Source organism: Onthophagus taurus, unplaced genomic scaffold, assembly GCF_036711975.1.
Source record: "Onthophagus taurus isolate NC unplaced genomic scaffold, IU_Otau_3.0 ScKx7SY_16, whole genome shotgun sequence".
Taxonomy (NCBI): Eukaryota; Metazoa; Arthropoda; class Insecta; order Coleoptera; family Scarabaeidae; genus Onthophagus; species Onthophagus taurus.
Window position 1 is genome coordinate 434,748 of NW_027248941.1, and position 12,059 is coordinate 446,806.

Below are 12,059 nucleotides of genomic sequence, written 5' to 3' on the forward strand. Positions count from 1 at the left end.
AAATTTGAAGACGCACGGCTAAACCCGATATTTTTTAGTTCTAGGTCTAGTGTTAGTTCTAGTTTTAGTTAAAAAATATATAACATAGTAATATTTTATGCTAACTAGCGCTACCTACTACTGCCACTAAAACTAGAGATTCTAGTGTAATATCAAATTATATCGACATGTTGCATTTTACGTGGGACAAAGTAAGTAGTACAACGTGATTTTTTATTTTACTCGCCCAAATTAAAAAATAAAGTATAACTTTTAATTAATCATTAAATGAAATTAATTTTTTTAAGATTTCCCCCCCTGGAATTGCCAACGCGAACCACAACAAACCAAACCTGTCAGATGTCAAACGTCAAAGTAAAATTAACCAAATTTTAACCGATTTCGAAGAAAGATTTAATTACAAAATGTATAATCCATTATATAACCCTTTTTTACATTTCAAGTAAGTTGTTTCAAACGATAATTCAACTCAAAAATAAGTCTAATTCTTTTTTTTTAATTTTTAGGTTAAGTTCACTCAGATTATAATCAATTAAAAGCGATTAAAACAAGATGGTTCGTTTATATTGGTTTTCGCGTACATCGCGGATCGTCGCGTTATGTTCCGCCGCCAATTTCATAAACAGCGCCGATCGTGTGATAATGCCCATAGCGATCATCCCAATGACCGATGAATTTCACTGGACGTTACACGAACAAGGCTGGATATTATCCGCGTTCGCTTTCGGTTATTTCACCTCACAATTATTGGGGAGTTGTTCCGCGTCGAAATTGGGTGCAAAAAACGTGTTAATTTTTAGCGTTTTATTATGGAGTATCGCAACGTTTATCACGCCGCTTTTAGCGCATAGTTTCGCGGGTTTAGTGATTTGTAGGATCGTTTTAGGATTTGCTGAAGGGTTAGGATTGCCCACAATTTTTCATTTATTCGCTCATACGATTCCGGTTGAGGAGAGATCAAGAGCTTTTGGGTATTTAATCGCTTGCGGATCGGTTGGACAAACCGTCGCTTCTGTGGTAAGTTTAAAAATTTAATTTAACCTAAAAAATTAATTTATTTTTAATTTTAGATGTGCCCCCATCTTTTGTGGCAATCCTCGTTTTATTTATTTGGATCTTTGGGATTTATATGGGTCGTTTTGTGGGGTTTATTTTACCCCGAACGAGCTTTAGGAAACGTCGATGACACTCTCCCGCTTCATAGCGCGCCTCAACAACACAAAACGCCCCTAAACCCATCAAAATCGCCGTTTAAATCGACCAATGACATCAAATGGCATCACTTTTTACTTTCAAAACCGTTATGGGCGATTTATGTGGCGCATTTTTCGATGAATTGGTGCACTTACATCATAATGCAATGGTTGCCTACTTATTTGTCGCGAAATTTAGGCGCAAACAGCCACAGTATAAGTTTAACGGCGATTCCTTACATTTTCAACTCCTTATTTAGCATAGCAAGTGGCCATTTTGCTGATAATTTATTACAAACTAAAAATTGGAGCGTTTTGAACGTACGAAGATTAATGACGTGCATTGGGCTGGTGGGGCCTGGCTTGTTTTTGGCCATTTTTTGTTTAGTTGACGATTTGTTGTTGGCGGTTATTTTGGTGAGCATTTCAATGGGTTTGAGTGCTGCGAATTCGGCGGGACATTTGAGTAATCACGTGGATGTGGCCCCAAATCATTCAGGGACGACTTTTGCCATTTCAAACACTTTGGCAACCGTGCCGGGGGTTTTGTGCGGTCCGGTGACGGCTCATTTGGTTGTTCGATACGGTATGAGGTGGGCCCCCGTGTTTTTGTTGGCGATGGCGATTAATTTGAGTGGGGCGGGGGTTTATTTTCGATACGGAAAAGCCACTCAAGTGATTTAATAAACTTTTTAGAGTCTTAGAAACTCATTTTAAGATTAACTTTTAAGTGAGATTACTTATAGAATTAAAGTACGAATTACTTAGGGTGTTGTGAGTATCAAATATAAGTTTATTTTTAAACGAGATAAGTTGTTTTAATTCTCTATACCTGTCAATGTCAAATTTTTAGGGATTTTATTGGTATTACCAACTGCAGCTAACTTTACGTCAAATTCTAAAAAAAAAATAACCTCAAAAATGATCGATTTCATTAAAATTTTAACAAAATTAATTAAACATAACTCGATATCATTTTCTAACACATCAAATTTCTAATTTTAGTTTTATAATTCTAACACAAACTAAGTTAAATACTTTTTTTTTAATTAAAACGTCAAAATACATGTCATTTGAAAGTGAGGTTAGGTTATGTTATTAAAGTGAGGTTACGAATCTTCCAAGTACCAACACGGCCGTTTTCAGACGCTACAACATTAAGAAACTTCAGTTCTTGGGGGCGGCCGACGTCTTCGAAGTCGGCCGAGTTCACTTTTTGTTACAAAGTATATACAATAACAACAAATTCATTAAAAAAGTTTAATGTACTTACTCTGCCGTAAAAATTGTGATTCAGCTTCAATTAATGCGAAAATTGTTTAAAATAATCGTGATTATTTTGATAAAACTTTCTCTTGACGCAACAAGTGGTTTTTATTCAAAGATGTCGGCGCTTGTTGATAAATCACCATGGTAACGGCAGGGTTGAAAACTTTTAAACGCGAAATTATTTTAATCAAAAAAAATTTCATAGATTTTTCTGCCGATGTAACAAGAAATAAAACTAAAACTAGATAAGACGCACGGCATAATCCGAAAATTTCTAGTTTTAGTTTTATTTCTAACGCAAAATCAGTTAAATAAAATTTTTTTAATGAAACGTCAAAAAATGACACTTGATAAAGACGCATAGGAAATAGCGCCATCTGTTGCGAATTTGTCGCACATTTGTAACTATCTTATCATATCAATATTTTAACGTAATTTAAAACCACGAGAAACGCGAATTACTTTTTTTATAACGCAAAACTATAAAAACTATAATCTAATAAATAATAACTATAAAACTAGACATTTTCTAGGTAAAATCGTTTTTGACAGAAGTATTTTGAGGTTAATTTATTTCAACGCGAGCGATTTAATAACACTAAATTTGTTTTAAAGTAACAACAAATACTTAATAAGGTTTTAATTAAGATTATAATGCATTAATATCTTTAAATTTAATCAATTAATAAAAAGAACTCACCTTTTTTAAAAGACGCTGTCACTTTGTGTCACTTTTAATAACTTTTATTGCCAACCCTAAAAAATTAAATTAAAATTGTTGGAAAAAAATTTCCTTTTAAATTTATTAAAAATAAGTTAAAATTTCATTAAAATAATTTAAAATTTAAAGTCGAACTCACCTTTTCCTGGTGACGCTGTCAATTTTGAGTTTTAATAAAATTTAATACCAACCAAAAAAAAATTTAATTACTAATAAATCAGTTATAAAAGAAAAATTTAGCATTTAAAGATTCTGAATTAAATTTATAACGCATTACATCAAAATTTGAGGGATAAATAGTATAAATATATTGTTAATATTCACAATTCGTTTTTAACTTAAAGCAATTGTATAAAAATTCTAGTTAATTTCGTCCAATTTGATTTTAAGATCCTCTGGAATGTTAACATCTTTAAGATTATCCGCGTTAATTTCCTCTTCCGTCCTTATTAAAATATCCACACAATTTTCACATGCCAACAATACTTTTGGACTTTTCTCCCACTTATGAAGCTCTCTTAATACAACATAAGCATTATTATCTCTAATAAATTTCCTATTTTCTTTTAAAGCGCACAATTGATTCAAAGATTCCAACAAAACACATCTAAAACACCAATTAAAATAATTACAATCATTAACTAATTTAATAAATAAAAAATCGAAACTAACCGAACCTCCTCATCTTGATCTCGTTCTTTCGCTTCATCCAAAAATTGCAATTCCACCGGGAATTTTTCGTTATCTTCCTCGTCGTATTCAGCCCCATCCATTAATGGCAACAAAAGTTTGGTTAAAATTTCGAATTCTTCGCTCAACAACCATTTGTGACGTTCAACATCAAAACAACAATTTTTTAAGATTCCAGCAACGCCGCGTCGCCTCACATCGGATTTTTTAAACGTCAAAAATGACGTTAAATCCTCTAAAAGATCCGAATTTTCGAATAAAATATCTCTAAATCGTTTCGATTGGGATAAATTTAAAAAAACCGATGCCAAATAATCCAAATTTGAACCTTTTCGATTATAATCGGGCGTTGAGAAAATCCTGACCAGCTTTTCAAGCGAATATGGTGAAGATAACATTAAATCGAGCACTTTTTCAATGTGAGTATCATCTCGAGTCAAATTGGCCAAAATCATGCAATTTTCGTCGGAAATTTCGCTAGTTTCATCAGAAATAAACCCCAGAGTTGTTTCGACTATATTTTTTGGTGACTTTAATAGCATAGAGTCGTTTCGTAAGTCTAAATTCAATAAAATCTCAATTGACGTTTCCATTGAGGTTATGTTTACTAATGTTTGTGCAGCATTTTTTGATATCTTTGCGGTGTTATCGTGCAAAAGTGTTATGAGGCTCACTAAAACCTTTTCGGATTTAATTAGTGTTGTAATACCATCGTTAGTTGCAGTTAAACCTAAAAAAAAATGTATAAATTAGATTTTTTTTAGGTTATGTTTGGGTTATACCCAATATTTGTTGAGATGCTAAGTGTTTTAAATCGGTTCTTGCTCCTAATTGTAAAAAACGCACTAATTCATCGATTTCGTTCATTTTTAAGCTTAAAATTAAACGTTTTTAATTTAAAACGATTTCAAATAATAATCCGCATGGATATTTTGACAGTTGACGTTATCACGTTATGACAATCATGAAGTTAGTTATTAACTTATTTTTATTACTTTATTTATGTAATTATTAATAATTTTTGTAATTATAAGTAATTATTAAAGGGTTTTATGAGAAAATAATAAATTAATTCAATAACGCACAATAAATTAGCGCCGATAAATAAGTTGACGTTACCACGTTATGACAACATGAAGTTAGTTATAAATTTATTTTTACTCCTGTATTTAATTATTAATAATTTTTGATTTAAACATTTTTAATGTAATTATTAAATGGTTTTATGAGAAAATAATAAATTAATTCAACAAGGCACAATAAACTAGCGCCGATAAATAATCCAGCGGTGCCACCCGTAGAAACTAAAATCGAAAACTTCTAACCTTAAAAAATTTAAAAAAATCTTATTTTTTACCGACTAAACCCAATTTATCCTTTAAAACGTTCCTTTTGTATCGTTCGCTCGGCAACCGATCCAAACTCACCTCGACTACCGCATAATCGTTATCAATCCTAAAAAATTTCACGATTACCAACCAAAATCAAAATTATTTAAACATCGTTTAACTTCTTTTTGGTATCTCGAACAATTTTCAAATCGGATTCAGTACAACTAGGCAAACAATCGCAAATTAATCCGGTCTTATTCGACCACGGCGATTTTAAAATCGACAGTTCGTTGTAATTATCGCTCAAACATTTCAACTGGGCGGGGGTACATCTTAAATCAAAGGCTAAAACGCACTACATTAACACAAAAAATATAAACAAAACGTTCAAAAATACGCGTGTTTGGTACTAAGTGGTGAGCGCAACCGCATTTTTTAATTTGAGCCGATTTTCGGCATTGCACGCAGCACACGCTGTAACTATAACGAAGATTAACGTCGATTTCGTCCGTTTCGTCCAAGAATTTGCAGTTTCTTTGAGATACATCAACGTTTTTAACCTACAAAACGAATTATTTTTTTTATTTTTAGGTTAGAATCGTTTTTGAGGTTATTTTTTAACCTCTTTGACGTTTTCGATTTCATTCAAAGCGATTAATCGTTTGTATTTTACGTTTGGGGTTATTTGGATCGTTTCCATTTGGGAAGTGGTCAAACTGGGGACTTCTTCTTTACCCAAAATGTATAACTAAAACGTTAATAACAATGAAAAAAGTTTTTTTAAAGTATTTTTTACATTTGCGTAACCGTGAATCTCAAAACGGAATTCACCGGGACCTTGGTTATGATTAGAAATCATTTTTACATCATTTTTCCTTAAATTGATTATAAATTATTTAAAAAAAGATAAATAATGCGAATTTACTCGGTTTGTAATGAATTTATGGCGAAACATTCACCAAATTCGGTTGAAACTTTCGCAAAATCCCCGCAACAATTAAATTTTCTCCGATTCCATTCGCAATTTTTAACGATTTCCTCGCATTTGCTTCGAACCAATCGATTAATCTCTTCGAAATTCTTTTTTAAGCACGCCGGGTTGGATTTGTCGCAAATTTGTAGTGTATAGAACGATAAGCCTTTATAAAAAACGATTTCCTTGATGATTTCGTCTAAATTATAATCCCTCGGGTCACCGTAAGTCCTAAAAATGAAACATTTTTAACTACGAATTAAGATTAAGACGCGAACTTATCGGCAAATGATGAGATTTTCTTTGCATTATCGCTTTCGCAGATAAAGATTGCGGGGAACGATGTATTCCAGTCTAAATAATTCGTTTCAACCCCAAAACTGATCGAATTGTGTTGATAATCGTCTAAAGTCGCTTCGATTAAAAGGATCGAGGAGTACCAACTGAGCACGCAACAAATAAACCAAAAAACCCTAGGAGATTAAATGAAATAAAATACAAATTCGTTTAAGATTTTTTTATAAATACTTTTCGGACCAATGCAATCGAGTTTGTGCTAAAAATTTTAATCCGTGGAACGAGGAATTTAATAAATAATCTTTTAAAACCTCCCCAAAATTTCCAAGTATCTTTGACAGTTGTAATGACATGACTTTAAAACCTTTAAACGATGATTATTGTTTGAAACGAACGTTATTATTGAAAGCGTGTGAAATAAAACACCCCTTTTGTTACATTATGTTGAATATTAAATAAGCTTCGTGGGCGTAATCGTTTAAATATCGATTTGTAATGAAATGTCAACAAAAAAAAATTAGGTTAGAATTTTGACAGTTCATTAATATTTAATTGATGACATGATGAGAAGATAGTTACAAACGTGTATATTTAGATTTTTTGCGATAGATGGCGCTCTCACCTATGCGTTTTTATCTAGTATCATTTTTTGACGTTTCATTAAAAAAAATATTTAACTGATTTTGCATTAGAAATAAAACTAAAACTATAAATTTTGAGGTTATAAATTTCTAGTTTTAGTTTTATTTCTTATTAGATCGACAGAAAAGTTTATGAAAATGTTGTAAATAGAATTTTTTGTTTAAAAGTTTTTGACATGCCGTTACCATGGTGATTTATTCCATTTTGACATTTATGTGTCAAAGTTTGAGGTTATGTTTTTATTTTATAATTTTTTTACTCAAATAAAGTAATTAATTAAAATCTATATTATAAAAAAAATTGCTCATGAATTAAATTAAAATTTAAATTCAAGTTCCATCTAAATATTTGGTGCAAAACTCAATAAATTCCTTCGGCTTCTCCGTATGCACATTATGTCCGGCTCCTTCGATATAAATCAAGTTGTAATTAGGGAAGTGGGCTTTAATTGACGGTTCCTCCTCTTTACTATAAAAATCGAGCTAAATCAAATGCTTTTTTAACACCAACGACTTATTACGTCACATAATCCGATTCACTTCCAGCAATAAACAAAACAGGCTTTTCGAATTTTCCTTTTAATTCGGGAAAATCAATAACTTTATGTACGTTTTGTTGCAACACTTTATAATTACATTTCCACTTGTAACTAAAACACAATTTAAAAAAAGCGTTTTAATCATAATTAAGTTTTAACCTTCCGTTTGGAGCTGAAATCAAATTCATTAATAAAAACTCTCGAGTTTCTTTAGATTTTATTTTCGATTTGAGTTGTTTCTCAACGATATTTCGAGCCGTGGCTCGATCAACGTTTTGTGGCAACTTAATTTTTGTTAGAGTGGTCAAAATGTGTTCGACCCATTTCACACGTTGGTATTTAACGGGGGCGATATCAACCACAATTAAATGCTGCACCTTTTCCGGCTAAAACGAAATTATTTAATTTAACGAATTAAATAAGAATATTTTCCTCACAAAAAGTAAAGCGTATCTCATCGCGACTTTCCCACCCATCGAGTGTCCTAAAAAACTAACTTTGTCTCCAAATTTTTCGATTTCTATGAATCCTTTTAAATCTTCCGTCATCAAATCGTAGTTGTGGTCATTCAAATTTGGGCTATCGCCGTGATTTCTTAAATCAATCGCTATTATATCTCTTTTCAACTTTAAATTGGTCGATAATTTCTTGCACGTGCTGTTCCAGTTTGTTTTGGAGCCAAATAAACCGTGTAAAACTACAATTGGGGTTGTTTTCGGTGAAGGTGGCACTTCCGGTTTGTAAACTGTGAATGACAGTCGGAGCGAGGTTTGCATTAATACTTTTTGGGCCATTCTTCGTCTAATTAAACTATTTTTTATTTATTTATTCTTTAATAATAATTAATTTGAGTTTTATTTTAAAAATCCTATAAAATTATAAACTTTGACATTGACATATTTAGAAAAAATCGCCATCTAGTGGCAAAAAAATTTATTAGAGAAAATAACTAATTTTTATTTATAATAAATAAAATATTTATTTAGTGATTAGTTTTTTTCTTTATTTATTCGGCAATAATAATCATTTTGAGTGATTATTTCAAAAATCCTATAAAATTACGAACTTTAATATTGAAATAATTAATTAGCAAAAACGCCATCTATCGGCGAAAAATTACACATTTTTGCAATTTTTACCCATTTTAATGCAATTAACGCATAATTGGAGATCGTTTTCATGCTTTGTACTCTAAAAATGTTTTATTTAGTATATATAAAGTAATTAAAGGATATTTACTTTTAATCCAAAATCGTAAATATATCCAAAAATTTATTATTCTCACCACTTTTCGTTTTGATCTAATAAAATACATAGTTAGGTTCGTCCATTGTAAGACAATAAATAAATATAAATCGATTCTTTCATTATTAACAAATATTGTTAAAAATATTATTAAGTTAGGTTCGGTTTTTATGACGTTTCTAATTTCTTGTTAATTTGACACGACAGTTGGCAATGACAGTAATAACACAGGTTATGTTAAGCGAATTGGGTACCCCAAAATAATGAAAACGAACGTTTTAATGTAATTTAATGGTATATGGTCTTTTCAATTTTAAATTGGTAGTTAATTTTGTGCACATGAGTTAAATAAACCGTGTAAAATTAGAATTGGGGTTGTTTAAAATTACGAATGTTTGACATAATTAGTAAGAGCGCCATCTATCGAGAAAAAAATTATTAGAGAAAATTATTAGTTTTTAATTATTTATGATAAATAAAATGTTTAAATGAGTTAATTTAGGCTCGAGATAAAGTAAATCTTTACCTTGTTAAATAGTCAGTTGCGATTTACATCCAAAAGATTTGAAAGCATTGCTGTATTCCGGAGAAGTTCCCCCAAGTAAGCTGATTGGAGTAATATTAAACGCGTTAACTTCGTTGAGGTACTTTGTGCTCAAATAAGTTATCATCCCTTGTATTGGTTTTAATTGGTTCCAAAAATTCTTCAACTTTCTTAAGGTTGTCCATTTTATTCTCGACATTACTAAAATTATCATTTCAACTTTTGATTTGGCCACTTTGTTGTTTTTCATGCTTGGTACGCTAAAAATATTTGATTTAATATGATATATAAAGTAATTAAAGGATATTTACTTGTAACCTAAAGTCGTAAATATTATTAAGTGAGGTTAGGTTTTTATGACACTTCTAATATCATCATATTAGACCATAGATATTAACCACTTTTCGTTTTAATCCGATAAAATACATAGCTTGGTTCGTTCATTGTAAGACAATAAGTAAATATAAATAAATCCTTTCATTTTTAATAAATATTATTAAGTTAGGTTTTTATGACGTTTCTAATTTTTTGTTAGTTTGACACAACAGTTGGCAATGACAGTAACAACACAGGTTATGTTGGGTGAATTGTGGCTCAAAAATAATGAAAATGAACGTTTTTATGCAATTTAAAGGTATGTGGTCTTTTCAATTTAAAATTGGTACTTAATTTTTTACATGCGAGTTAAATAAACCGTGTAAAATTAAAATTGGGGTGTTTAAATTACGAATTATATTGACGTTTAGTGAGAGCGCCATCTATCGAGAAAAAAATTGTTAATTTTAAATTATTTATAACAAATAAAATGTTTAAATAAGTTAAAATTAAACGGGAAAACTTCTTTCATTTAACTTTATTTTACTCCCATTATAATAATCATTACTTTCTTTTCATTTTCCTTAATACTAATTCACAATATACAACGACGCGTGCTTTCTCTTTAAATTTAGGCTATTATACAATTACAAAGATTCTTATTCCTTATTTTTATTCAATTTAACCCACTTTATTTCTAAACTTAATAATTAATAAATCAAAGAAACAACTTATCACATTTACATTTTAAAAAATTACAATTAATTTTACTACAAAGTTTACAAACAAAAAGAAAATAAAATAAAAATAGCTGTATTTATTTAATTATTGTTAATCGTTATTTAATTATATCTAAATATGTATACGATTTAAAAAAAATCTCCCCAATTTTTCATCAAAAAAACAAATTTCGCAAAAAAACCTAACCTCAAAAAAAGAAAAACATTTCTTAACATGCACAATTATCTCCGCCCCCGTTCCCTCGAGACGCTCCTCTATCGCTGGTTAATTTAATCTGATCAGGGAAGTCGTTGTACATTTCACAAACGGTTTGTTGACTTTGTTGGCTCAACGCGTTCCTAGCAATACTTTTAAAAGCTTGTTCAACATTCAAAGCTTCTTTAGCGCTCGTTTCAAAGTACGGGATGCCCCCAGCGCCTCCAACTCCCCCATTATTATTCTTCGATTGACACCATTGTTGTGCTTTTTTCGATGAAATCGCTCTCGATCGATCCCCTTCAACTAAATCAACTTTATTCCCCAATAATACAAAAGGAAAGTTTTCTGGCTCCCTAGGAGAAGCTTGTATTAAAAATTCATCTCTCCAACTATCCAAAGATTTAAATGTATTAGGAGCTGTTACATCAAAAACTAAAATTTTAAATTAATTTAATTAATAAATTATTTTTTTGATTAGATTTTACCTAAAACGCAACAATCCGCGCCTCGATAAAAAGCAACCCCCAAAGATTGGAATCGTTCTTGCCCGGCGGTGTCCCAAATCTGCATGGTAACCGTTCGATCATCAACTTGAACCTCCTTCGTTAAAAAATCGGCCCCAATCGTCGCTTTGTATTGGTTCGAAAACTTTTTGTTCACATACTGATTCATCAACGACGTTTTTCCGACACCCGAATCGCCCAAAATAATCACTTTCAACAAGACTTTCTTGCGCGTAGACATGTTTCGATCTAAAAAGGGATTTTTTTTACAATTAAAAGGAAAAATTAATAAAAGGAGGTGATTCATCAACACAACACAAAGAGACGATTTGTTTGTCCCGTTGTTTTCACGTCTACCTCGGCAATCGACGATTTAACGTGTTCATCTGGATGCTTTAAACGCTTCTTTTGCGATTTAATCGTTCTTACCTGATTTTATTCGAAGCAAAAGACGAAAAAACCACCCAAAAATTTTTTGACACTACTTGACAGCTTACAATGACAAGACTTGTTAAAAATGGCCGATCCCTATTTTTATGAACGTACTCGAAATACGGATACGTTCGAAAAAACGTACCTATTCGACGATGTTTTACATTAAAATAACTTAGAATTGTTGTTGTAGTTATAATTATTGTATTAATCACGTTCTTAATATATATAGTGACTAATTCTTGATAAGAATTATATTGATATTTACATTTTGATTTAAACGCCATCTCTCAAAAAAACTTTATACTAATCATTGGGGTCAATTTTAATTTTATTTTGTATTTATCTCTTTCTAATTTATCATTCTGTTTGGTTATTTGCATTATTTTTTTTATTATTAACCCATATTTTGATTCATTACACATTT

The 12,059-nt window shown here is 30.7% G+C and overlaps 5 protein-coding genes and 1 long non-coding RNA gene across 6 annotated transcripts; 1 reads left to right on the forward strand and 5 right to left on the reverse strand.

Annotated features, from left to right (window-relative positions):
- The first annotated feature begins 303 nt into the window (after positions 1-303).
- LOC111415374 (uncharacterized) lies at positions 304-2,005 on the forward strand. Its single transcript, XM_023047047.2, has 3 exons — positions 304-442; positions 507-1,017; positions 1,071-2,005. The coding sequence occupies exons 2-3, from the start codon at positions 553-555 to the stop codon at positions 1,875-1,877; spliced, it is 1,272 nt and encodes a 423-aa protein (XP_022902815.1). The 5' UTR covers positions 304-442; positions 507-552; the 3' UTR covers positions 1,878-2,005.
- On the reverse strand, positions 1,582-2,910 carry LOC139432495 (uncharacterized). The gene is made up of 2 exons (XR_011642269.1): positions 2,467-2,910; positions 1,582-2,405 (listed from the first exon to the last, which is right to left on the reverse strand). It is a non-coding gene; the product is annotated as an uncharacterized lncRNA (long non-coding RNA).
- A 459-nt stretch (positions 2,911-3,369) lies between these two features.
- On the reverse strand, positions 3,370-4,933 carry LOC111415375 (protein HGH1 homolog). Its single transcript, XM_023047048.2, has 3 exons — positions 4,656-4,933; positions 3,856-4,603; positions 3,370-3,790 (listed from the first exon to the last, which is right to left on the reverse strand). Exons 1-3 carry the CDS (start codon positions 4,738-4,740, stop codon positions 3,544-3,546), a joined length of 1,080 nt encoding a protein of 359 aa, XP_022902816.2. The 5' UTR covers positions 4,741-4,933; the 3' UTR covers positions 3,370-3,543.
- Positions 4,934-5,012: 79 nt separating this feature from the next.
- Positions 5,013-7,048, reverse strand: LOC111415373 (sodium channel protein Nach-like). Its single transcript, XM_023047045.2, has 9 exons — positions 6,706-7,048; positions 6,456-6,650; positions 6,130-6,408; positions 6,001-6,079; positions 5,827-5,952; positions 5,602-5,764; positions 5,384-5,549; positions 5,231-5,328; positions 5,013-5,177 (listed from the first exon to the last, which is right to left on the reverse strand). Exons 1-9 carry the CDS (start codon positions 6,825-6,827, stop codon positions 5,065-5,067), a joined length of 1,341 nt encoding a protein of 446 aa, XP_022902813.2. The 5' UTR covers positions 6,828-7,048; the 3' UTR covers positions 5,013-5,064.
- Positions 7,049-7,385: 337 nt separating this feature from the next.
- LOC111415379 (sn-1-specific diacylglycerol lipase ABHD11-like) lies at positions 7,386-8,552 on the reverse strand. Its single transcript, XM_023047053.2, has 4 exons — positions 8,092-8,552; positions 7,814-8,040; positions 7,637-7,765; positions 7,386-7,584 (listed from the first exon to the last, which is right to left on the reverse strand). Exons 1-4 carry the CDS (start codon positions 8,446-8,448, stop codon positions 7,446-7,448), a joined length of 852 nt encoding a protein of 283 aa, XP_022902821.2. The 5' UTR covers positions 8,449-8,552; the 3' UTR covers positions 7,386-7,445.
- Positions 8,553-10,281: 1,729 nt separating this feature from the next.
- Positions 10,282-11,831, reverse strand: LOC111415383 (RAS oncogene family member Rab7). Its single transcript, XM_023047061.2, has 3 exons — positions 11,630-11,831; positions 11,183-11,449; positions 10,282-11,129 (listed from the first exon to the last, which is right to left on the reverse strand). The coding sequence occupies exons 2-3, from the start codon at positions 11,439-11,441 to the stop codon at positions 10,708-10,710; spliced, it is 681 nt and encodes a 226-aa protein (XP_022902829.1). The 5' UTR covers positions 11,442-11,449; positions 11,630-11,831; the 3' UTR covers positions 10,282-10,707.
- Positions 11,832-12,059: the final 228 nt, after the last annotated feature.